At 34.9% G+C, this 25823-nt stretch overlaps 4 protein-coding genes across 6 annotated transcripts; 2 read left to right on the forward strand and 2 right to left on the reverse strand.

Annotated features, from left to right (window-relative positions):
* Positions 1-4748: 4748 nt before the first annotated feature.
* Positions 4749-6572, forward strand: LOC125841813 (growth-regulating factor 8-like). The gene is made up of 4 exons (XM_049520985.1): positions 4749-5031; positions 5123-5263; positions 5350-5626; positions 5774-6572. Exons 1-4 carry the CDS (start codon positions 4809-4811, stop codon positions 6405-6407), a joined length of 1275 nt encoding a protein of 424 aa, XP_049376942.1. The 5' UTR covers positions 4749-4808; the 3' UTR covers positions 6408-6572.
* Positions 6573-8013: 1441 nt separating this feature from the next.
* Positions 8014-10704, reverse strand: LOC125842620 (protein IQ-DOMAIN 17-like). 2 transcript variants are annotated; one of them, XM_049521937.1, is made up of 5 exons: positions 10440-10704; positions 10043-10261; positions 9267-9512; positions 9031-9177; positions 8014-8939 (listed from the first exon to the last, which is right to left on the reverse strand). In XM_049521937.1, exons 1-5 carry the CDS (start codon positions 10566-10568, stop codon positions 8166-8168), a joined length of 1515 nt encoding a protein of 504 aa, XP_049377894.1. In that variant the 5' UTR covers positions 10569-10704; the 3' UTR covers positions 8014-8165. The 2 variants fall into 2 exon arrangements, with proteins under 2 accessions (XP_049377894.1, XP_049377895.1); XM_049521938.1 differs by having other exon boundaries at positions 9031-9168; positions 10440-10703.
* A 3724-nt stretch (positions 10705-14428) lies between these two features.
* LOC125841180 (probable inactive purple acid phosphatase 27) lies at positions 14429-20130 on the forward strand. The gene is made up of 12 exons (XM_049520246.1): positions 14429-14660; positions 14753-14844; positions 14960-15029; positions 15100-15222; positions 15543-15635; positions 15799-15928; positions 16669-16750; positions 16848-16980; positions 18005-18210; positions 18293-18418; positions 19293-19602; positions 19718-20130. The coding sequence occupies exons 1-12, from the start codon at positions 14502-14504 to the stop codon at positions 20021-20023; spliced, it is 1830 nt and encodes a 609-aa protein (XP_049376203.1). The 5' UTR covers positions 14429-14501; the 3' UTR covers positions 20024-20130.
* A 108-nt stretch (positions 20131-20238) lies between these two features.
* On the reverse strand, positions 20239-25405 carry LOC125841181 (uncharacterized). 2 transcript variants are annotated; one of them, XM_049520248.1, is made up of 8 exons: positions 24977-25405; positions 24343-24526; positions 24010-24260; positions 22922-23036; positions 21725-21817; positions 21324-21467; positions 20774-20892; positions 20239-20482 (listed from the first exon to the last, which is right to left on the reverse strand). In XM_049520248.1, the coding sequence occupies exons 1-7, from the start codon at positions 25342-25344 to the stop codon at positions 20776-20778; spliced, it is 1272 nt and encodes a 423-aa protein (XP_049376205.1). In that variant the 5' UTR covers positions 25345-25405; the 3' UTR covers positions 20239-20482; positions 20774-20775. The 2 variants fall into 2 exon arrangements, with proteins under 2 accessions (XP_049376205.1, XP_049376204.1); XM_049520247.1 differs by having other exon boundaries at positions 20239-20892.
* Between the last annotated feature and the right edge of the window lie 418 nt (positions 25406-25823).

The following is a 25823-nucleotide window of genomic DNA, read 5'->3' on the forward strand; positions in this document are numbered from 1 at the left end:
CCCACAAGCATCATTACCAGCACTATTGTTGTAGTTGGTGCAATTTCTGGAATTAAGACCTACACTTCTCTTGGGACCAAAATATGTGATCACAATTGTTTTCAGTATTTATATTTACACTCTAAAATAAATAACCTACAATTATGAACTCAAACTAATTTGATCCTTATTGGGCCGGGTCTCCTAAACTTATGTGTTTAGGCCTTTTATATTTGGGCTCATATTCTGGCTAACTACTCCAACCTTTGTCATAAACTTACATAAATACAATAGTGTAAAACCTAAATTACCTTTTATCCCTATTACTTTTGTAATTACATAAATCCCATATTTTTTAGGCATTTTGAATACATAATTAAGGATCCAGATACATTATTGTTGATACATTATGTATCAATCTGTTGCACTTATTAAGGGAAAAAAAAGCTGAAAAATCAAATTAAGATCTCATAGTATCCTTTGTTGCACTAATTAAGGGGGGGAAAAAAAACTGAAAATCAAATTAAGATCCCATAAAATATGCTATTCCATTCCAAATTATTGTCAAGAATTCAAAATCCTTTAGTGTAACAAACCAAAAAATTCAAAAATTAAATTTCTTCTTCTTGTTCATCGTTTTCTCTGTTTCATAAAAACTTTTGTCGAAATTTTGGATAAGCGAGGTGAGTTATGAAGGATATAAAAGTGATGGAATTGTTGTTGGACAAACAATTTCTTTTGTGAATCTTCAAGTTCATCGAATATCCTTTCGATTTTGATTCAAGATTGTCGAAAATTTTGAGATTCAAAATTCTTCTCCAAGTCATTGAAGATCCTTTCCGTTTTGATTCAAAATTGTTGAAAATTTTGAGTTTCAAAATTATTCTCCTAGTTCATTGAAGATTCTTTCAATTTTGATTCAAAATTATCGAAAATTTTGAGAAGAAACGTCATGAAGATCCTTTCAGTTTAAATTGATAAGTGTTGTATTTATACTAGATACATTAAATAAGAAAGTGTTACCCATAAGATTTTAGGTTGAGATCGATACATTATTATTTGGTAATTGTTATGTATCAGATACATTTAGTATAAATTCGAATGTACGTATCATAACTAAAAAAATAGTGCATGATACATTACTATTTATGTATCTTATTTTGTTTGAGATCACGAAGTTCCTTTCAATTTAAATTGATAATTGTTGTATTTCTACTAGATACATTAAATAAGAAAGTGTTGCCCATAAGATTTTAAGTTTGAGATCGATACATTATTGTTTGGTAATTGTTATGTATCAGATACATTTAGTATAAATTTGAATTTACGTATCATAACTAAAAAATTAGTGTATGCTACATAATTATTTATGTATCTTATTTTGTTTGAGAAATACTATATTTTAAAATTAAAAAAATATATTATACATGTAATTATTCCAAAATAGCTTCTTTTTTGTGTGTGTGATAAATATCACAAAGTTTATGTATCAAGTACATTTATATTGAACATGATAAACATTAATCAAAGATTCAACAATATTATAGTTATGTATCAGTACCTTAAATATGAACATTATACATTGCATAAAACAAATGTTATTGTAACAGTGATGTATCAGATCAATGATAACACTAACAAAGACTAATTTAAGACTCAAAATAAACGAGATACATTAAAAATATGTATATTTGATAGTGATGATCGTGCAATGGCAGATTCAACATTTTTTCTTCTTTCTTTTGGACGTTTTTCAATAGTAGAAACATTAAAAGAAAATAAATATTTTTCAAGAAAAATTTTCAACGACAATATGATTAACTAAAATTACAAAGGTTCAATAAGATTTCAATGAGGGCAAGGGGCGGATGCAATTTTATTTTTATTTTTAAGATGAAAAAATTAAAAAATAATAATAAAAGAAATCAAAAATTGAAGTGATGGAAAGAAATCTACCTCTTGAATAATTTGAAATCATTAATTGGAAATAGAAAAGATTTGAAATTCAAAAATAGATTAATTGATAAACTTGAGAGACACCTTCTGAAAATCAAAATGAATTTGAATTTTGAAACTGTTAAAGAAGTGGAGAGAATTTAGAGATAAAATGGAGGAGTGAAATGGAGAGTGGGAAATGTGGGTGTAGGCTGAAAATATGAGTGCAATATTTATGTATCTGAAAATTTTATGAATTGGGAAAATTAAGGAATTTTTGAAATTTTTAAAAAAGATAAGGATAAATGGATATTAAGGTAAGTAAATGTGTGTATATAAGTAATTTTCCCTAATAATATTTGCAAGTCGAGCGCCCATCCTAATAAACTGCAAAAAAATCATAACACAAGCTAAATTGTCACTGATAATCTAATATAATGACAATCTAACTTCAATATGTTCCGAATTTTTATTATCATTTTCTACTTTATTTGGTATTTAATTGAAAAAAAATTGAATTATTTAATACTATACATTATGTTGATGTATAATACATTTCATTCTTGGTACATGATCAGTAAAAAATCAACCAACATTAAAATAATATGTATCTATATTTCATTTTGATTATTGATATCAGATGTACAAATTTATTTTTGTTGATTTGTTTTGACTATCTCATTAAATATATATTGCCATCTTATCGGTAGTGCGACTAGTGTCCATTAATTCAATCACCTGAATCGAATTTGAAAAAAGTATTTAAAAGATTTTACATAACGCTTCTCATTTTTATCATAATAGTTATTCTTTTTTGGTCATTCAAATGAAAATAATCCAATCAAATCAAATTGGATGGCATTTATTCAAGAAATTAAAATTGAATAACGCAAAATCAAGTGGAAGAAAAATTAAAACGAAATTGTAAAGTGAAAAACCAGGAGATCACAGCACAAGGTAGCCTAATCAACCAAGAATGCTCGACAACAACATCGTTAGAAAGAAAAAAAGAGTTAAAAATTTGAAGATATTAGCATATATGATAAATGGTTGAAGAGATTACATTGGAGATGTTAAATAAGTAATCAAACTTAACATCCACTTGGTATGGCATTACCCTATTTACCTATATATGATTTTATAATTACCATTTTCGTTTACAAGTGCAACACCAGTACCATGCGTATTCGTTTTGTTTTCTGTTTGTCTTTTACCTAAGTTTGTATTTTTGTATCCACTTAAACTACTTTTTTTTCTTATTTCATAAGGGATTGTACCATTACCAGTAATGGCATGCGATTTCGAATACTATAATACAGATTCGATTAATCCACATCGTGAGAAAGAATTAATTAGAGAAAACTAATACTGTAGTACAATTCAAACGCAATCTGAATTATGACATTTTAATCATTAGATGGACCATTGCAAGAGGAAGAGGATGAGATGAAATGCAATAACTCAAAAAAGATGGGACTTAAAATGCAATAACACAAACTGTTGAGGTGGACATATGTTGGTCCCCACCTCATCTAAGGGGTCAGTGGACCTCAAAAATTACGTTTCCCAATACTATAAGAAAAAGCATACCATTGATTATACTGTGCGTCGTCTATTTTTAATTGTCATGATTTTATAAATTTTTTGATATATTGATATATAAAAAATTGCAATTTATAGTAATTTTTATCTAGTTTTTAAATATTTATATTTTAAAAATATCAATTAATGTAATTTAATTTAATTTTTAAAAAACGTAATATAATAATTAAAAATAAACAAAAAGAATAAATAATATATATTTGTTGTCACCGTCACCCTCAATGAATCAAACCACGCCGACGCCTACTTCCTTTCCCTCCAACTACTCTCTTTATTTTACTCTTTTTCCCCGTTGACTCTTTCACTACTTGTACTTTACACTAATTTCCTCCCTCTTTCATGTCTAATCTATTCTTTTTTAACCCTTCCACTCTCTGGTCAATCAATTGCACGGTTTACACATATCTCAAAATTGCATTGACTTTTGTCTCGTTTATTAATAATTTGTATTAAATTTCAATTCAAATATATCTATTAGAGACACTAAAACAGTGAAGAAGCAAGTAAGATTTGTCTAAATATGAGAATAACAATAGATATATTAAGATGTATAATATTACAAACTAACAATTAATGTGTATCTAAGTAATTAATTTCTAAACTAGTGAAATTTAGGTAAGTTTCCTATTAAACTTTCAACAATTAGGATGGAACTGATCAATATTTATTTGATAAAAAATTTGGAAATAGTAAAAAGGTACAAATATTTTAAGACAGATGGAATGTCTTTAATTCTCTATACTTGGCTCTATTAAAAGTTGCCTCGTAAACAGTATGTAGTTGTCTTGCGAAATAGGAATAATGTAGGCCACTTCCAAGTTCCAAATTGATAATCTGTTTCATGTGATTTTCTTTTTGCAACAAAAATTCTTGTTATGGAATTAGAAACCTCTAAGATCCAAAGCCTACGTCTAACCCTCATTCAATAAAAGACTACTTTAATTTAAATTACGGTTATTATATTAAATAATGTGATAATCTAACCATCACAATATTGATAAACTATACAAATGATAAGACACGAAGAAAAATGTTACTCACTAGGAGTATTATTTTGACGTCATTTGGGGACCCTACTTAAAATTGTCCCGTAACGTGGTTAGAATGTTGTAAGTATAGGAAGCAAATATCTGTAAAATATATGAAATGGCGGGCCAATCTTGAACCGCCTCTGTAATCTGGACATATATATGAAACAAAATACTTACTTACTAGGAGTAGTAGTTTTTCAGCTTTGGCTCTAGCCTTTACACATTTTGGAGTAAATTTTGTTGTTTGGAATTGGGGCTAATATGGGGAACGGAGAAAACACTGAGCTTCTGGATTTGAAGATGAAGACTAGTGAAGCTTCGTACTCTTATAAAAGGACCATGTTCATGGCCCCTTCTTCTCATCCCCACTTTTTTTTTCCTTGTGAGAAAGAGACTGGTGATGATGGCGGTAGTGGACCCGGAAATTTTGTGGGGAGCGATGTTGTGAGCTCAGGGGGTGCACTTTCGTCAAGACCTTGTGCTAGTACGGTTCCCCAACCTTTTAACTTTATTCCTCTGTTTTTCTTTTCATTTTTGATGAGTTAGTTGCACAAGTGTTTTTTGTTTTGCAGGAGGAAGCATGGGCCTCGCTCCTTTTACAGCCTCCCAGCTGCAGGAGTTTCAAAGACAGTTCATAATATGCAAGTACATAATGGCATCTATGCCTGTTCCTCCCCACCTACTCCCTACTAACCCATCTCCAGCTCAATCTAACAGTAAATATTCCCTTTCGAGTTTGTTTTAGTCATTTTTTTTTTTGTTTTTTTTTTATATCTAAATTTTGTTGGTTATGTGTGTTTAGCAACGGGTTTGGATTTGAAGTTCTCAAGTGGGTCGGATCCAGAGCCATGGAGGTGTAAGAGAACAGACGGGAAGAAATGGAGATGCTCAAGAGATGTAGCTCCGGATCAGAAATATTGTGAGCGACATGCCCACAAAAGCAAACCCCGTTCAAGAAAGCCTGTGGAAATTCACACCAATCGGCACCCTCCTACTCCCAAATCTAACAACAACAGCCACTCTTTTCAGTTTCCGACTGTGCAGCTCTCTGCTCCTTACGGTGACCAAACCAGCCCCAGGTGGGTAATTTCAAGTTTCATCTTCCATGTAAATATTGTTAACTTTTTCTTCTTATCTTGAGGAGTGGGTCTACTAGTCTTTGATTGCCTTTTTGTTCCTATGCAAATAAATGTCGAATTCATTGGTTTTCTCTGCTTTTATGAAAGGTGTATTGAGTGGTTAGGGAGAGGAGACACAAGTAGAACCATCCCTGTCGTTAATACTTGTAACCAGCAACTCATGCACTCATCTTCTGGAATGGGATTCAACAATGACCAAAACAGAAGAAATTCACCTTCATTTCAAGTGCAAGACGCGCCGAAAGTATATCCAATGAACTTTAATCAGTACATGTGTAATAGCAGTAGTGACCAGGCATTGGGAAGTCAATTAAAGAATGAACAGGGTAACAACTCGATAGTTGGCAGAGGAACAACTAGGAATGCTTGGCCAAAAGACGGACTTAGTGGTGGTATTAGCAACAATGGCTCTTTTACTTCGCTAACACTTTCCATGTCTGGTTGGAATCGGGGAATGGATGATGATAACGAACATGCACAAGTAAGCATTGGGATGTTGGATTCTGAGAGAAGTGGCGATGATGTTTTGAGATCCCAGTGGCTTAACCCTGTTTCTTGGATGAGTTCAACAGCTCCGGGAGGGCCTTTGGGTGAAGCATTGTGTCTTGGAAATGCCTCCAGTTTACCTTCTCCTCATGGCTATAGCAATAGCACTGCTACCAGCAGCTGCAGCTTTGGTTCCTGCGAGAATGGTAGCCGTGGACCTGACTTCATCGGTTGATCATGCAATCTTGCAGCTTGCAAAATGGTGAAGTCCATCTTGACAGTTCCATCTTTTGTTCAATTTCAGTTTTATGTTTCTTTCACTGTGGTATGCATTGCTGTTCGTTAGCTACTATTGCTGCTTCTCCATATATATACACAATCTCAGAGCGGTTATGTCCAATATTCTTGAACCCAATCTACTCTAGAGAATTTTGGCATGACTACGTATCTATTGATCATGCGTTATTGTTATTGTACATTCTTTAACTGACTGACTATTCCTGTTTTTTCATGAAAATGACAATAATGAGTTGTCACAATCCTTTTAACAGGAAATTGAATGCATTCATTTGTTAAGATGAAGGCAGCAATCCATCCCCGAGTTATTGCTTTGTGTATTTGTGGCTAGTGACTACCCATGAATATTTTACATGAGTTGAGGCATAAGTTTTTATATTTAAAACGTAGCGTTGGGCTTTCATAATAGCTTATTTGGACCTAATATATTAGTAGTTGGGTTGTAACAGTTTTTTGGGAAAAAAAAGAGTTTGAATTACAACTTCAACTTGTGTTATGGAGAATATAGCTGGAAAAAAGAGTTTAAATTGAGTAGCTTATTGGCCTGACAAGTGTAGTTTTGATTGATAACTTATGTTTTGTGATCGCATCGCATTTCCAACTTTGGCAAATCTTTTTGTTATTAAAAGTTTTAAACACAACCCAAATTCCACCAATAGAGGTTCATACTTATCAAAATGTTGTATTGAGTAGGCCGCTATTCTTACGCTGCGTATCCCAATGCTGCCTTTACGTCTTACGCATCAAAGCAATTTCAACTTTGATATTTCATACTCATTTTATTTAAAGCTCAAGTCATTTCATTTCTCTTCTTCCTATTCGATAATACGGTACTGGTACCTTAATTTCATATATTCCATTGTTAGTCCAAATTAAATAGATGATTTACAATACAATAACTAATGTCACGGAATTTCTATTAATCAACACACACCGAGCAAAGCTTTTAATGAAGACATACTATACTAGTGGTTGACTTGAATAGTGGAGTAATGTAAAAACTGAGTAGTGGGTACAATTGGCACACGTTCAAAGCCCAAAGGAGTTTATTGGGCTGGCTTTAACCTCGAATAAGTAGGTGATGGGAGGCCTAACTTTGGGTATCTCTGAAATGTTAAGTGTGATGGAGAGGATTCCTGTGGCACATGGTGAAGGTGAACCCCTCTGATTTATTTTTGGTACGATTAGTGCAGGTTGAAAATGGTCCATCATTTAATTTTTGTCATTAAATTTTGCACAGAAAGAGTATCTCACTAAATATGTCAACATCTGAGGACATTAGTTGTCCCTTTCTACAGTTATGTAGTTCAATTATGTCTCTTGTAACTGAATCTAATTTACAACAGATTTTAACTGTTCCCTCGCATTAAACATTGTTTCTTTCTTCCTACTAATTTTATTCTCTCCTTCATTGGTGGCATTCACCCACCGGTAAAGAAAAATATTGCCTCGATCACCTGATGCTGAAGGCTAGATCGCTCTGTTTTTATATATTCTACTTATTAGTTTGGATTTGAAAATGTGATTGATAGGTGCATAATGAATGAGCTGAAGGGTAATGAACCATTAGAGAAAATGAACAAAGAAATACACATCATTTATGACTAGCATTCACCTAGCACCTGGCTAAAATTAAAGAAAAATAGGACACAAAAGATGGCATGGTTCCTGTAATCTTTATTCAATTGATTACTACTCATCTTAACCATCTCCTTAAATCTGTGGTTGAACAAGGAGAAATTTCTCCACCAAGGCTGTCGGTGTAACATGATTGTTGTTCCATCCCAACATAGGCAGCTTGAAGACTTTTGAAGCTAGGACTTCTCAAGTTCTGACTGTAGCCATACGCAGCGTTTAGCGAGTATGGCTCAGGAATAGGGTAAGAGAGGCGTTTTTTCACCGATCCAACTCTTTCTCTTTCTGGTGTGGAAGGCCTTTGTTTAGGTGTGCTTTGTGAACGAATCCGAGCTTTTGCAGACTCAGTGGCAGCCATATAGTTAGGAACTGATGCATCATTTCCTGACGTGCTATACCGGGACATTATACTGTTTGAACGGCTCGTAGAGCGTAAGCATGGAGTGTTTGCAGTTGATTGGCTTTTACGTGGGCTTGTTGGGCGCATTTGAAGAGGTTTTGGTTGACAAGGGGGTGGGGTGGCTGGTGGTTGAATTGCGGAGTAATTGTAATGTGATGATCTCTGGTGATGGGGAGAATTAGCAGTATAATGAGGACTACTAGCCTGTCTGTGAAGTGGGCTCGAGTGTTGTGATCTTCGAGCATTTGGAACCATGTTAGAATATGGCTTAGCCGTGTCCATCTCAACAGTCTTTATAGAGTCTCTTCTGTCAAATGAACCTCTGTTGCTGGTGTTCCATTGCTTTGATGACATCCACTCGTCTAGCCAATTTGCTGTCTCTTCTAGTTCCCTTTCATTTCTTTCTTCACTACAAACATCCATCTCATCCAATTCCTTGATTTTGGAATGTGTAAAAGACAGTATTTCAGTTCATGAAAGGATGTAAATAGAATTAATTAAAGGGATACAGAAATTAAAGTTGAACCTGTTGAGTAAAAGCATGAGCAAGGGATTTTTCCCGTTTGAAGGAGGCTTCTTTTCTGGCTTGTAACATTGATTCCAGCTCTAGAAGTGATCTCGGACAATCCCTCCAATCGTCTGCAATTGAGCTTCCATCTCTAGACTGCACGGACTACAAAAAATTACGAGTGTTAGAGACAAAGAGATGCTACTGAGTGCTGTTTATCACACAGTAACTAAGGCGCGGAAAGTAGAACTCACTCTGGACTTCCTATCTCGGATGTCACGGAGATATTTAGAGTCCCATAAATTGGTTGTTTCAGCAAACATGGACCTGCGGCCTCCATCATGTGAAAGGCGAGCACGTTGTTCACGAACCCGAGCCTGCACCCTCAGCAGAGCTTGCATACATTTCAGTGTCATCTTAGCTTGCTTCCGTACATTTTGACCCCTTATTAATGCTTGAAGCTTCACTATCCCCTTCAATGCAATTAGTGCCCTCCTTGCCTGCAATAACAATAAATCAACTGCTTCACATGACAGCTATCTGTAAATATTTAACACTCCAATGCAAGACTTGTGATCAATTGAAAATGGTCCCAAATCTAAAGCTATCTAGTGTCTGCTCTGAATTAACAACTAGTTGTGGCAAGTGCTAACTCACTACTTTCTTCTTTCTAAATTGCTATTACTACTTAGTTTTTTTACTTGTCCCAAAACATTGTCCATTTTATAGAAATGAAACTGAAGTTAAATATCACAAAACCCGTATTGCTCAGACTCTTCAAAAATGGATCATCCAAAAAGTAGTGCAAACCGACACAGGTGCAGTAGCATTTTAAGAGCAGTATATATAGCCGAAAACAGCTTTCTCTGGTTTTATTTTCTTTAGCACAAGTCAAAATCTAGTGATGGAGTTAAAATAGTAATTTTTCTACGTAACTTGTATCTTAACAATCTTGTCAGTAACACTAGCTAATTAAATGGTCAAAAGCTCAAAGAAGAATTGATAAGTAATTGGCATAAGATTGGGTTACCAGATAGCCTCTGAATGCTGTTTGGATGAGTACAGCAGCATTGTGTTGCCTGTTAGAAGACGGATTATTGGAAGATCGTGTCAACCTTATGATCTCAACTGCTGCTTGAGCTGTGGCCACAGCTGCAGCTGCTGCTGCTGTTGCATGCTTTGGATCAACAATTACTTTCCCTTCATTTTGTGACTGTTTTCTGAATAACCACCTTCTCTTCTCTCTTTTCTGTACAAGTAACACCAATTAAAGATTCTATATAGTTGGGTAGAAAATATTCATTACTCAAGATCATAATGGTGGAGATAGATTCTCTATAGACTATAGTAGTGAAAAAAATTTGATTTTGTATTATACAAAACAATGTGATTCTAGTTCAGGACAAATATATATAAGTATACATTACCTTTTCTTCATCTTCGTCTAGTTCATGCTCTATTTTTGCCTTTTTGTCGCAGCTGTTATCTTTAGTTGGTGACCTGAAAGCCCTCTTAACAGCACTCAACCATGAAGTACCTCCCTTTTTCTTTCCCATTGAGAGGTAGAAATTGCTTTGGTTAAAGCGACAAGTAAAGAAGAAGGTGAGAACAGAGTGTGGTGTGGTTTATTAAATTGGCAAAAGCCTTCAGCTCCTGAAACAATAAATAAAGGAGAGAGAGAGAGAGAGTGGGAAATAAAAGAGATACGTAATACTAATAAAACAAGAAATGACTGATGTCTGATATATAATGCAAGAGTGCTTATCCGTGCAGGCATCTATTCAAATATCAATATGTAAGTGTAGGTGTTTTGTATTTGCATTGGCATTGGCATTATGAAAACACTAATGGTGGGGCTAAGTGTCAGCTGTCCCCGTACAGAGAGCATCAACTAACGAGAAGACATTAAAATGAGTGAAGCTGCCTTAAAATAACCCTCTTTTTTTTTTTACCAAGTAATTGCTGGCTGCATCATAAGAATCCAAAGTTATTAAATTATTAGTGATAGAATGTGCCTCTTCTTCTGAATTTTTTGCTACCGAGCGACTGACCATCCCTCATGGCTTCACGTGTTATCTGCATCTCAGAGTTCAATTTTTATCTACAATTATTCATGCACACTCTATATATACAATTTATAAGAGCTTAATTTGCTTGTGTTGTTCAGCTGCTTCATTAAACGTAATGTAGGAATATTTCTCTTCACATTCCATGTTTACACCAAATTAAATGAGGTCATGTATTAGTCATATGACTAAAAGATACACATATATAAATGTCATGCATTTATTAATTAGTTTATCTTAAACATAAAATACTTGTATTTTTCTATTTTCTTAAAACAATAATGTATTTTGTGTGAAATAAAGAAAGTGAAAGTACAAATTGATAAAGGCGTCTGCATGTGGTTATGGTAAGTGTGTAAGAGAGAGTCAATTATTTTTTCCCTCGAAGACTGTCAATGTAATGTAATGTGGTTACAAGCCAAACGAAAAGGAATCCATTTTTTTTTGGGTAAAAGGGATTTATGATAGTGCCTTCTTTAATCCCGTTGACCGGTCAAACTTGTTCTATTCTCTCATCTTCTTTCCCCCTCTCTTTGATTCTATTGCCATCCATCCATTGCTTAAAAAGAAAAAAAAAAGATATTTTACTCCCCTTTTTAAACGATAAAAACTATGTGTTCGTCATGTTTTCTGCTAATTTTCATCCTACTTACGCTTTCTAAATTGTGTCTTGTTTGTATGGTTATATTAGATTATTTGTTTTATTCAAATTTTTGTGTAATAATCTACAAATCACACAAAAGGATATACTCCACAAAGCAAATCTGATTGGACGAGTTGAAACTAGAAAGCATGCAAGAAATTTTAAACCTAAACACTCCAACGTGTATGGGAGGTCATTTGCTCAACCAACTTAGTCATCTTTACATTTATGCATAGACCTTTTTGTTTACTACCTCGACTCTAGTATTTGTATATATTGGGGTCTAACTATACTGAGAAGTCCTCTCCAATTATAAAGATAACTTGATATCTAAGATTTAAATTTAAAACTTATAATTAAATATAAAAGAAGAGTTATGTGCAATGCTTATATAGTATAGTTAAATAAGAAAGTAGTGGTGGTAGTAATTAAGGCGTGTGATTCGGCTGGAAGTGGAACTAGGCACATAAAGTTATTAAATTAAAGTATATATTTTGGGGTTTGGTAGGAAAATAAAAGCGTTTTCCTGCTCTTGAGGGATGTGAATGGCACGTGAAGATAGACGTTGCCCATAAACGTCCCAATTCAGTTAATTATTTGAGGATATATGATCAGCTTTTATTTATTTATTTATTTATTGGGAGTATAATATACGTAATAAAACAAGTAGAAATGCACTTGCCATCTTCCTTCTCATCATATACATATCGATGTGCTATTGCTATCCGAACAGTACTCCCTATTTATGTAGGGTAGGCACACACAGAGAGACTAAAACATTGTAACATGCTTATCTGATCCTCTTCATTCCTATTGACAATGATTGGGGAAAATTTTATAAACTTCTCTTTTTGGTCCCTTGCTTTCCGATCCTTTGTTCACACATTAACCCCTCTATATTTATCTACCTCCTTTATATCAACTAAACTGTGAAGTGATTTGAATCTTTACATGTGCAGTAGTTAGGGTAGCTATATATATATCTAGTTTGATCAAACTATTAAAAGTTGTTTGAACGTGCGTGAGACATTGTATACCTCATGCACGTACGGTACCTTTTGCACATATATATACTAATTCAGCTTTTAAAAGTTGTATCTACACCTTTCTATATAACTTGCTTATGTCTATGTCATATATTAAGAGTGCGTGGGAAAAGAAAACAAAACATTCATCCGTTGTGCTTTTCAGCTAATTTCTCTCTAAACGTATAAAAACTAACAATTGTTTAAAATGGTACTTGCAACTTCTATTATCATTCTTCCTATTTTAATTGATACTATGTTTTATTCTCTTACGACATTTTTGCGTATAGCTTTAATTTTCTTGATCTTCCTATAAAACTACCAAAAAAATTATTTGACCGCATGAATTGATATTTTAGATATTGCCAACACCGGCAATCGACAAATTGATTTATATCTTAAGATTGTTGGACTTGTACATGCATCAATATGAAAATTGTCGTATTGTCTTTAAAGTTCATGCGTATCAAGTTTGTTTGCTTTAATTTGCGACTTCTATATCTATTTGTGTTGGATAAATAACCTCGTCCTCAAAGAAGGAATAAAAACAAATAACAATACAAACTCTTGTTGGGGCAAACAAAGCTTCACATTCATATTTGATAAAAAAAATGAGTTTAATGTAAGGTGTACAAATGCTCTTAGTTGTATGGGAGTTTTGAGAAAAATCATGCAGATTTAGCCCAAAGTAAAAATATCTTTAGATTATCTAAGCCAAACAACGAATATTAGCTATAGCCAAAAGCTAACAAAACGAGTATGGATCGGAGATGAGAAAATAATGATATGAGGTTGATTTACTATCTTTGCTAGTCTACGAGTGATTTATAACTATCTTAAAGACGCATATACAAAAGAAGTTTTTGGGCTTTAGAATCATAAATGCTTGAATGACGTGGATTGATAGTCCATGATGCCAAACTTAGTTCAATAGAGATTATTGAATGTGCAGAAAAAGTTTTACATTAATAGTAAAAAAAAAAAAGAGTTAAATATAATTTGTATATGTGAATGCTCTTAATTGGTGTTTAAGCCTTAAGTGGGTAGTAAACAAAAATCCTGCATAAGAAAAATATAATGCATATCAATTTTTTTTTCTAAAAGAAATGAAATATGCTTTTGTTTGCTATTAAAATTTTAGGGACCAATAAGCAGTCAATCCTTTTCCATATCAATTTACTGTATTGTATGTCTGGTGTACGATTATCACCATAATTTGACATATATATTGGCAGTGTAAAATAACATTATTAGATTACTTCAATCAATTATATATACTAGTACCATTTCATAACAATCCTGGATTGATAATTTGTAAGAGATGATAAATATAGTATAACAATCATGAATTTGTTTATGTAGCCATTATAAGAGGTAAAACTATAATTCAATAAATCGTTTTGTTTAATGGTGCAAGATTGATTAGATAAAAAAAAAGATTACCTAAGATTTTCACTTCCCCTGCAATTTAATTGTGATGATTTTGGAGCAACACAGATTTGGGTTTGGGTTGAATCTTTTTAATCTTAAGAATGAAAATTACAATGACACTGATGTGAGAGTGAGAAGATCAAATTTGACTTTTTAAATTTAGCATAGAAAATGCGATAGTATATGTGTTTGTTATGTAGCCACATAGTCCAGATTTACATTATTAAAAAGGAAGAGAAGAGAGAACCAAAATTGTACAATATTTGTTGGAATCGCAAGGCAAAAGCAGAAAGGCGGCCACTTTTGCCTAAATTTCAAGTAGTAATGAAGAGTTTTGTTGTATGGATTTTTTTGGTGTTGGTGGGTGTTGCTTCAGGTCATAGTGGAGAGCAACCTTTGTCAAATATAGCAATCCACAGAGCTACTCTCGCACTTGATGAATCACTCACCATTAAAGCTTATCCATTTATTCTTGCTCCCAAGGTACTAATTTCTTTTTTAGTGAGTGAAAACCAATATTAGGGCTAAATTGAAGCATTCTCAATCCATGTAACTAGTAATCATTGACATGACAGGGTGGTGACACTGAATGGGTAACTGTGGATCTTGACAACCCCAACCCATCACATGATGACTGGGTTGGAGTTTTCTCTCCAGCAAAATTCAAGTATGTATTGTTAAATTTGCTACTTCTTCATACAACTCTCGATATTGAGTTAATATGCTACTTCTTCATACAACTCTCGATATTGAGTTAATATTGTACTCCTTTTGCATCTCAGTGAATCCACATGTCATTTGGAAAATGATCATAAACAACAGCCTCCATATATTTGTACAGCCCCAATAAAGGTGACTACAGTTCAACCATAATTAGGAAAGGTGTTTGCATTTTCTAACCAAAATAATGTGTCTCTCGCAGTATAACTTTGCAAATTTCTCCAATTCGGACTACGTGAAAACGGGAAAAACTTCTCTGAAGTTCCAGTTAATCAATCAGCGGGCTGATTTCTCCTTTGTATTGTTCACAGGCGGGTTGTCAAATGTCAGTTAATCAACTTATATCTATGCTTAATCATCTTCTCTCCATTTTTCCGTTTTCGCTCCCACTCCAAATCCCTACTTTTGGTTTCCATTAATCATGTTAAAGTTCTTATCATATATGTAGTTGAATTCTAGATGAATTTGGTGTAAGCAAATATGCAAACAGAAATAAAACTTCCATACAACTTAGCATTCAAATTCCACCATGCATATCTGCATACTGATACCATAGATGATACCTGCAAACACATTAGCTGCCCAAATGTTTGCTAGTCTTCTGTATTTTCGTCATGTTTCCTCAATACAGTATATTTGTTGCAGCCAAAGCTGGTAGGAGTTTCAAATTACATATCATTTGCAAATCCAAAAGCACCACTTTATCCACGGCTTGCTTTGGGGAAATTATGGAATGAAGTAAGTTGGTGCTAATCTCCAGTATTATGTTGTCTAATGTTAAGGAAGGCACGTTGTCCTTGCAATATATGCACTAGCTATGTCACCATGAAGTAAATCTTCAGTTTCTTTTAAGGTGCAACCAATTTCAAATGAATCTCATTCATCTCTTCTCCTTCCTTAGATGACATTGACCTGGACAAGCGGCTATAATTTACTTGAAGCTGTTCCTTTCATTGAATGGGGTCGAAAGGGTGATCCTCAACATCGCTCACCAGCAGGAACATTGACATTTGATAGAAATACAATGTGTGGTATGTTACAATTTTTTAGTTTGAAGTTATGTTTCAAATTTAGAAAGTGGGGGAAGAACAATAAGTATCATACCTACAAATGATTTATGGATGACAATCCATAGTTAGCTTTAGCATCAGGTGCTTCCCTGTTCTGTAATAATCATTTGCAAAAGCTCTCAAGTTAGATAAAGAGACTCTTCTATTTTCTACCTGCAGCTTCAACCTGTTTTAAACATATTTAAGCATGCACAAAAAACTACACTCCTTTTTAAAGTAAACTACACACTATTTGGAGTTTGAGTTTTATCATTTGTGCATATGCATAAAAAAACTACACTCCATTTTAAAGTAAACTGCACACTATTTGGGAGTTCGAGTTTTATCATCTGGGCATATGCACTTCCACTTTCTAACACTAGAACTAGCATAGAGCGCTGTCCCATATTCCTCTTACTGACTAATGCTGCATGTGGTCATGGCCTATATATAAGACAGACTATTGGTGTCTAGTCCATCTTCTGTAAATGATGTCTACAAAGGTTTTCAGTGACTGTTAGACATCAGAATTTCAATAAAACTTTGAAGGGTTAGAAATCATGATATTTAAGCTTAATTGACGAGGAGAATCAAGTCCTGCAATCATTGGATAAAGTTTTGTCCAATTAAACCAGCTGCTCTTTCATTATATCTTACTCCATCATTTGCGAGCCAATGAGATATATCAGCATGAAGTAATACTTCTCTTATGTATGCTTCAGGTTCACCTGCTCGAACAGTTGGCTGGCGTGATCCAGGGTTCATACACACTAGCTTCATGAAGGATCTGTGGCCAAGCACCTTGTAAGTTTGTTGTACAATTGTATTGCGTCAGGAATAAAACGTTTACTTGATATCAGTTCATGTATATTTGTGTTCGATGAAATGATAAATACATCAGGTACACATACAAGATGGGTCATATGTTGTCAAATGGTTCCTACGTGTGGAGTAAGATGTATTCCTTTAGATCATCACCATTTCCAGGACAAGACTCATTGCAGCGTGTCATAATTTTTGGAGACATGGGAAAGGTAACTTCAGTTGCCAATTACTGAAAGTTTGATAATCCATTGTCGGCTCTTTCTCGATATAGTATCAGAACTAACAGCATGTTTTCTTGTAAAAATGAATTTATAATAGTAAGTAAATCACTCTCGATGTCCCAGAAGTGTCGTTTAAAGTGTTATATTGGGAGGACTAATCTGATATCCATTCAACTATCATTCTTCCTACTCTGGATATGAAAATTCAGCTCATTACATTCTCATATTAGCAAAAGTCGGACTTTTGGTCCTAAACAGCTTGACTCCACAGATTAATGTGAAAGAATGTTTTCTAGGCATAGATTTTAAGCATCGTTTCAATAGTAACTCTTATACCAGGTTTGTACCAAATTTCTCTGCAGCACTTCACTAAGTGCATTGTAATTTAAGTTTAAGATGTATGTGAGTAGTTTTTCGAGCCAACAAACTTTTCATTTACTACCACATATTTGAACAACAATCTCTTCATTTATAATCATATTTCCTTTAGAATGCGTTTGATCAGATAAACTACCAACTCTATGCTTGTGTTACCACTGATCCTATAAGAATGTCAAGCCACTTCATGTGGCATCAGTCATTTACCTTTGAATAGAAATTAACTGCTATACTTTATATTTGACGGCCAAAGGCTAAGCTTGGTTTTTCTTCTTTGTTGAGCACTTAATGCCAATCTGGAAATTCACTTGTAGGATTACCTCTCACTGACATAAATGTAGCGGTAATCTCTTATGGTTCCCCTATGCTGAGGCTCTGTCCATTCTAGAGTAACTTTGTGCATTTTACAAAAGCATCACCTACCATTTACCAACTTGAAGAAGTGTGCTTCATTTAAGGTCTGGTGAATATCAGTAGACCCTTTTGGTGGATTATTCTTGTAGTTGTTCGTTTGAGCAGAAGACCTGGATTCACTCACAGAATCTTTTGTTTTTGTCGTGTTCCTTACCTCACTCCAATCAATTTTTTTTGTCAATACTTAAATCACAAGACTAAACTGCATAGTGATTTTCAGGCTGAGCGGGATGGTTCAAATGAGTATTGTAATTATCAGCCAGGCTCACTGAATACAACGGACCAACTCATCAATGACCTTAAAAACATTGACATAGTTTTCCATATAGGAGATATTACCTATGCCAATGGATACATATCACAATGGGACCAATTTACTGCACAAGTGGAACCTATTGCATCAACCGTACCATATATGATTGCAAGGTTCGCACCCTTAACAATATTGTCTGTGATTAAGCTTCAATCTTGGCTTTTCTCTGTTTATTCTTCTATGATTTTCGTGCAGTGGTAATCATGAGCGTGATTGGCCTGGAACTGGTTCCTTCTATGATGTTATGGACTCTGGTGGAGAATGTGGAGTGCTAGCTCAGACCATGTTTTATGTTCCTGCTGATAATAGAGCTAACTTTTGGTAATAAACTATTCTGTGTCCTTCGTTATATGTGACATGAAGGTTTAGAGAATTATCTGCTTAGTTAGAGTGCCCTCTCTCCCTCTCCCAACACCCCCCCCCCCCGATCCCACCCCCATCACGTTCAGTTGTGACAAGTACAAAATGGGTGCGTAACTTTTCTGTATTGGGCAAAAGAGGGAACTTTGAGGATTGTTCAAGTGCTTATACTGAAATAATCAAACAGATCAAGTTTATACACTGAAACAATCCAACAGATCAAGGTCCTTTCTCTTTTTAGTGCAAGGAGCAGTTTATTAATGATGCAGAATCAAGTCTTAGCCTCTTAGAGTCCCTCTAAGATTAGAAAGTGGTTCCTTTTTTGGTTTTTGCTCCACCTGTAATTACTTCAGCACTTCCTAAGTGCTGTTTTTATAATACGATTACCTTCCTCTCAGAAAAAGAAAGTTCAAGTGCTTGTGCTGAAGAGTAGTTTGTTCATGTGCACATTTTCTAGTCATTTCATGATTCAGAGGTCTAGCTTGGTTTTAATTTGTCCAGTCTCTGTAGTGAATGAAATGAGTTTATTGTTTTTTAAGTTATTTTGCACTTTTCACGTGTTTGAAATACTTTACAAGCTATAGACGAATATGTTGAAGTTTGGTTCTTAAAAAACAAATTAAGAAATTATTTTGGGATGGTGGAAGCGAGAAATGAGCAATTTACATTCCAAAAGAAAGCTTATTTTCATTCTCTGTTCATTGCAACTGAGTCTTATATATTAGGAATGTGGTTCAGCAAATATTATAGAACACCCTCATCCTCAAGAAAATATGGAACACCCTCTTTGGTAGCTTCTTACATTTTGATATGACCTTGTGTATCACAACTGCAGGTATTCAACAAATTATGGCATGTTTCACTTTTGCATAGCAGACAGTGAGCATGATTGGAGAGAGGGGTCTGAGCAATACAGATTTATTGAACATTGTCTTGCTTCAGTAGATAGACAGAAACAGCCTTGGCTGATATTTGCTGCTCATCGGGTTCTTGGTTACTCTTCAGACAAATGGTATGGCTTGGAAGGCTCATTTGAGGAGCCAATGGGAAGGGAAAGCTTGCAGAAGCTTTGGCAGAAGTATAAAGTGGATATTGCATTTTATGGTCATGTCCATAACTATGAAAGAACTTGTCCCATTTATCAGGTAAGCAGTGCTACTTCTTTTCAATGTTGAATCATGCAATTCTTTTCTGAAGTTCATATAACTCAGTACTAGAAATAACATCCATTCTCATTGTTTTCACTTTTCTATGATGCAGAACCGATGTGTGAACTCGGAAAGATCACACTATTCTGGTATTGTCAATGGAACAATCCATGTTGTTGTGGGTGGCGGAGGGAGCCACTTATCAGAATTCACCCCAATTAATACCACTTGGAGTCTTTACAGGGATTACGATTGGGGATTCGTCAAGCTTACAGCATTTAATCATTCATCACTACTTTTTGAATACAAAAAGAGTAGGGACGGGAAAGTTTATGATTCTTTCACCATCTCAAGAGACTATAAAGACGTCTTAGCTTGTGTTCACGATGGTTGTGAGCCAACAACTTTTGCATCTTGAATCAAACTGTAAACGTATACTAGGGGAAAGAATTCAGTTTTCACAACTGGAATTGGTTCCAATAAATACAAGAAGCCATAATGTACACTATCTTTGGATTTAGCAAATCTATTTTCACTACTGGCAGAACACAGTTTTCCAGCTCTGATGTGATGCTCTAAAATCTATCCCAAAATCAGAAATTAGACGCAGCTATCTCACTTAAGATTGATAATCTCCTTCCCAGGGGGAAAAAAACGAAAAGATAATTGAAGCTGTTCACAAAGAAACAACAGCAAATTCCAAAAACTTCTGGAGCAGACTAATTATGCAAAGAACAAACAAGGAAAGCCATGTGCATTTCTTTTGTATCCACTGATGTTACCTTCAACACTGCCTTACCAAAATTTCAACCCTGTTTGAACAATATTACGTCAATGATTAATTGTTGGACACCGGAGCAAAAGTTCAGCTGTGGGCCTGCATTCAGAAGCTAAGGATTTTCAGAGCCCATTAATCTTCTTCATGTAAAGGTTTAGCGTTCCCAAATTATGAATAAAGGGTAAGACAAGATGAGGAGAAAAGCAGTGAAAGCCCCTTGTTGGATGAAGTCAAAACGTATTCTTTCGCATCATTATCCTCATCTTACATGACACAAAAATGTTACTTTCATGGTGTAGGTTAGAATGATTATATGCCCATCACTCAGTTTAATTTCATAACCATGCAAGTTTATATGGTTAGTTCAAAAGTGTTTCCTGCACATTGCACCTTTAACCAGCCATCTCTGCATCTTGAGTTGAATTTCCATCTTCAACATACGAACTGATTGATGCAAAAAGATGCTCAATTCTCAGAGGAGAATACCGAGCTGCGTGCTGGAACAAGACCTGACAAACAAAACCAGGTTACTGTGTCAAATAAAATATCTCAATGATAACAAGGACTTCATTTGTGAAACGAATTCCATTTAAACAGTGGAGACACATCACAAAGCAAATCATGTGATGACCTGACAAATCTACACGTAGATTAAGACCATAATACGTACATGGCATGGCACCATAAAATATAGCAAGGAGACTTAATTGTGACTTAAGAGTAATCCCACACTTGTGACCCACCGTTGAATCTTTTTGTGTTTATTTTTTGTGTCTTCTCTTCCTTTTCTATATTGCTGCATTCAAGAATAATTTGCATGGAGGATGTTCATGACAAATGCAGAGTACATCAACACCAGATTTGAGTGATTGAAATTTTAAACTGGTAACTAAATTAGCAATTCCTACAAAGGGCATGGAATCCGAATCCACCATCTAACCTTCGAGTAACTATCAGCAAAAGCACGTGCACGATTGGATTTGCCCAGGTATTTCAGATCAGCCTTCTCCAGTTTACTGTCAACAACAACTAATCCTCCTTCACCTATAGCAAATTTTATAAGATCTCCACGGTGAAGTTCTGTCTGAAGACCATGAGAACAGATTTAGTAATGGATAAGTCAAGACATGACACATAATCAAGGAAAAAATAAAAGTGGAGAGAGAATAAGAGTTGTAATGAATTACACTCCCCTGGTACCAAAAGAGGGAGGGATTTACTTCCTCTTCCAATTACAGAGGATTGAGAAAGCTGATTAGGAGGGCCTTTCCTTACATATCCTCTATCCTTCCTCCTTTAAATTGCAATTAAATAAAGTGCAAAATAATAATATGATCAAACCTTTTGCATGAATTCACCAAGTAAGCAACCAAATATGACAGGAGGGTCATCAGATGTAGCCAGTCTGCCATCATCCAGGAGCTCCAAAACTACCTGGTTGTACAACAAAAGAAATACGTTAAGTCCTGCTTACAAAGATCTCACTTATATTTCTAATTTAACATTGGCTTTCTTAGAAGACATTGGGAGCAAAGATTAACAAAAAGGCAAATGAGTCGTTTAGTTGTTTTATCCCGGGGTTAGTAATCCCGGGATTGTTATCCCACAGAGAGACCAGAGTGGTTTAAAAATAATGCAACAAAATTGGTATAAACAATCCCAAATTACTGATCTCACAACAATAAACTGTACCAAACATGGGATAAAATAATCCCATAATGCTAATACGTTATCCCACAAACCAAAACGACCCCTACGAAATGTAACACAAACTACACATTGTACTTTCAAACACTGTAAAAAGGGAGAGTTTTTTTTTTTTTTTGAGGAACGAAAAAGGGAGAGCTTTATTTGCCTTAGAAAGTACAAAACCAACTTTTTTTCGTATACATATCAAGAGTGGTCTTGTCCTCATTGGAGAAGCAGCTCCAATTGGATTCTTCAACCTAAGGTTTGGGTATTCAACACTCCTAGTTTGTACAATTCATTTGTATTCCAATTGGTTTGCATTTGTTTCGGTTTGAGTTGGAAGTTGGTTCGTAGCTGGGATTTGGTTAATAGGGACACGAATAGCATGTGATTTCTGGATGTTAGTATAACATGTTACATCCAAAAGTTAGTTTTACAATCCTTGCATGACTTTATTGATGACATGCCTGACTTTAACAGCCAAGGGTGAATTTAGAGGTAAATTATGGAGCACGTGAACCCGTGGTCTCTCCGTAAAACTAGGTATTTATGTATATTTTTCTAAAATTGGTATAATATTATCTGTTGGCAACCATGCTACAAGAAGTCTAAATGGTGCACTGGTCGAATACTGAGTTATTTTTTTTAAATTATTTTTTTATTTAAATTGGGCAAGGCCCATGTATTCATAAAATAATGCTGAGTTATTTTCCTAGAGGTCTAGAGATTAATTCTCATTTAAAAGCATTTTTTCCTTCCTTTATGAGTGGTGCACCCATATTCTAGAAATCTTAGATTCGCCTCTAAATAACAGCTTTCAAAATAAAACAAGTACATAGTGTAATGTACCTGTTGTTGACTTTGAACTTGTCCTTTATTGTCTGTATCAATGACATACTGACTACAATGGTCATCCTTCCAAACCAGTGATAGAGGTGTATTTCCTGTTTGATATTGTGCATGCCTGAGCGGGATGGACAAATTAAGATTATGATCAAATGAAAGAAGAAAAAATCACCTGGAACTTTCCTAAGGCCATGAAGTACAGAAACTTAAAGTTTTGATTATTGATGATGCTTGAGAAACTACAACAAAACTAGACAATTTAACACTAGGACAGCATACACCATCTAGAGTGCCATGGTCCAACTCCAACGCATGATCTATAACTTTCCCAAATCATGTGAGTGTTGTATTCTAGTTCCATGATTGGTAACATTGTCACTGTAGCCATTAAAATGAACAGTGCAGAGAAGGAAAAGGGCAAGATAAACCTACAGGTGAATTCAGAAAAGGACCAGGCTGTTCGCAAGCAACTTCTAAATGCCATCCATACACAACGTAACTGAGTAGTGCACAATATAAGTTAGAACTAAATGGTGGAATAGGCTTTTTTTTGAAAGGTTAAAAGATAAGTGGAGCTGGTTAAGTTGCTGAGAAAGCACATAATTCTAAGGACCTGACCCGTGTTACCTAACACCTCAACTAGATATTCATTTCCAATGAATGCACATATATGCAAACAAATTGCTTATCATACGGCGGATGCAGCAATCAAGATTTCAGAAACTTAAGTTGTAACAGCTCCGTCTCAACTTGGTTTAAAGGTTTTAGAAAGCCTGCCCATCCAAGACTAACTCTGAAAAAAAGGACAACTTGTCTTCTCATGTATAACACTTGAAACATCACACCAAGCATTATCCATTATGTGAAAAACTTTAATGGTCAAAGGAAGTAAGGACAAGTCAAGCAAATCTTACTTACTGAGTTACCTCCTTATATGCTTGCCTCCCCACCCGCCACCCCCACCCCTTTTTTTATCAGTGAAATAGATGAAGAAGAAGAGCTAATAACTTCAGGAGCAAATCATGTTCATAGTTTGTATTAAATTGCCTTCTACTAAACAAATGAGAGATAAACAGCCAAAAAGATCTTACTTGTTGTAAAACAGTAATCCATCCTTGACATATGGAACTTGTCCTGCATAAGCTGTCTGTAGTCCTTCTTTGTCACAGTTGTAGACAGGAAGAGCACTAAATTTATATTTATGATAAGTTGAGGGAACATCACAAGCCCCCGTCTCAGCAAGCTTGCTGTTTAACCAAAAGAATCTGAATTCGGCAGTGCACTCATATAATGAAATTCCCGCCCAACAAACACCGTCAATGACATAATAAGTCTCATCAGACTGCCACAACAAAGGCAGTGCAGAATATTTCAGATATACAGAACAAAATATGAGCAACAATGTTACATGTTTCAATTGTTACCTCGTGAAATATGCAATCAAGAATACAGTATGATTGAGCAGCTTTACTGTTATTAGTCCTGGCACCATTGGGTAGAGCAGAAGGAAAACGGTGCAAGAGAACTCCATTGCGCAGTCTACTGATTGTTGTTCCATTTGAAGAAACAACGAAGCATCGTTTTCCAGCAGGCCTAGCAAATACATACCTGCACATCAAATTCAACCTAAGATTAATAATGTGCTTGATTGTGTTTGTTTAGTTTGAATCAAGCAAGGCATCCACAGCAAATGTACAGTTCCGATTACTTGTCCGACAAATAAGTGAAGTTTTTGTGGTAGGCTAAGATGCAGATAACCATGGCATCAAAGTAGAATAAACAAAGTATGAAGTAATTTCTAGTTGAAGCAAAAAGCATTCAATTTTGACCTAATCTCTACCAAAGTTGAACCTTCACTATGTCCAAGAATACAAAGTTGAAATGCCATTATGACCTCAATCTCTGTAAATGTTGAACATCAAACATTCAACAAGCATCAAAATTTGGAGACTTTTTAAGTGAAATTAGAATTTAATGTACAATATCAAAATTTAATAGATAGAGAAAATTGAATATATATATATGTGTGTGTGTGTGGAAATGTTATTGAAAAGTCACCAATCGGTATTCAATTTATCGGGAACATCAATCATCCACTCGGGAAGCATAAGCTGCTTAGCAAACCATAACCGAGCATCAGGTCCTCTCAGCTTGGTAGCTTGACGAAGATCATGTGCGTCCTTATGATGTCCATAATCGTCGTCGACTTCTTCGGGACAGGATTCAAGTTCGTCAGTAACTTGTATGTCGACCTGCTGTTCTTGGGAAGAGGATTGAAGAGAGAGGACAGTGGAAGCTAAACGACGGGCTTGTAGCTGAGCGTCGTGGCGGTTTTGGGACTGGCGGAGCAATGAAAGTTCTCGGCGTCTTTGTTGGTCGGAGATCGCCGGGCGTTTGAACGGACGGCGTACGTCGTGTGAACTCATCCTCTATGACGCGAATTCTGGCAATGGAACTTTGCAGCGATTCCTCTTGTATTCCAAAAATCGCCATCTCCATGCTAATTACTACTATGTCCTTTATGTGTAATAGTGATATGATATCAAATATCAGAATGATAAATGGACCTGTTGGGCCCAAACGACTCTCAGATACCCACTTTCAATGCTTCAATTCTCTTTTATTATATTTACATTTTAACCAATTCTTCTCTAAATTGCTACAACTCAAATACAGTTTAAACTTGGGATACCCCTCCCTTCAATCTTTGTATTGCACAAGTGGATCCAAAGTTTTAAGTATGACTTTTGAAAATTTAATAGTTTTTGCTCATACTTTTATTAAAAGCTTATACATTTTTAATTATGAACTCAATTGAAGTTATTGTAGAAATCTATAAACTTCAAATTTTAAATTTGCCCTTATTACATGATTTGACAAGTGGTTTGTTCATGCATCAATGTAC

Source organism: Solanum stenotomum, chromosome 10 (assembly GCF_019186545.1).
Source record: "Solanum stenotomum isolate F172 chromosome 10, ASM1918654v1, whole genome shotgun sequence".
Classification (NCBI taxonomy): domain Eukaryota; kingdom Viridiplantae; phylum Streptophyta; class Magnoliopsida; order Solanales; family Solanaceae; genus Solanum; species Solanum stenotomum.

What these genes read in the sequence shown, in the direction of transcription:
- LOC125842620 (XM_049521937.1), bottom strand. Translation starts at nt 10,568, where the DNA reads ATGGGAAAGAAAAAGGGAGGTACTTCATGGTTGAGTGCTGTTAAGAGG. An exon ending in TAGACGAAGATGAAGAAAAG is followed by an intron (nt 10,262 to 10,439) that starts GTAATGTATACT and finishes TTACTTGTACAG; the next exon opens with AAAAGAGAGAAGAGAAGGTG. An exon ending in CTCATGCTTTTACTCAACAG is followed by an intron (nt 8,940 to 9,030) that starts GTTCAACTTTAA and finishes TCCAAAATCAAG; the next exon opens with GAATTGGATGAGATGGATGT.
- LOC125841813 (XM_049520985.1), top strand. Translation starts at nt 4,809, where the DNA reads ATGGGGAACGGAGAAAACACTGAGCTTCTGGATTTGAAGATGAAGACT. An exon ending in ATCTCCAGCTCAATCTAACA is followed by an intron (nt 5,264 to 5,349) that starts GTAAATATTCCC and finishes ATGTGTGTTTAG; the next exon opens with CAACGGGTTTGGATTTGAAG. An exon ending in GGTGACCAAACCAGCCCCAG is followed by an intron (nt 5,627 to 5,773) that starts GTGGGTAATTTC and finishes CTTTTATGAAAG; the next exon opens with GTGTATTGAGTGGTTAGGGA.
- LOC125841181 (XM_049520248.1), bottom strand. Translation starts at nt 25,344, where the DNA reads ATGAGTTCACACGACGTACGCCGTCCGTTCAAACGCCCGGCGATCTCC. An exon ending in TTGATTGCATATTTCACGAG is followed by an intron (nt 24,261 to 24,342) that starts GTAACAATTGAA and finishes TTGTTGTGGCAG; the next exon opens with TCTGATGAGACTTATTATGT. An exon ending in GGATTACTGTTTTACAACAA is followed by an intron (nt 23,037 to 24,009) that starts GTAAGATCTTTT and finishes CATCCCGCTCAG; the next exon opens with GCATGCACAATATCAAACAG.
- LOC125841180 (XM_049520246.1), top strand. Translation starts at nt 14,502, where the DNA reads ATGAAGAGTTTTGTTGTATGGATTTTTTTGGTGTTGGTGGGTGTTGCT. An exon ending in TTTGTACAGCCCCAATAAAG is followed by an intron (nt 15,030 to 15,099) that starts GTGACTACAGTT and finishes TGTCTCTCGCAG; the next exon opens with TATAACTTTGCAAATTTCTC. An exon ending in TCACAGGCGGGTTGTCAAAT is followed by an intron (nt 15,223 to 15,542) that starts GTCAGTTAATCA and finishes TATTTGTTGCAG; the next exon opens with CCAAAGCTGGTAGGAGTTTC.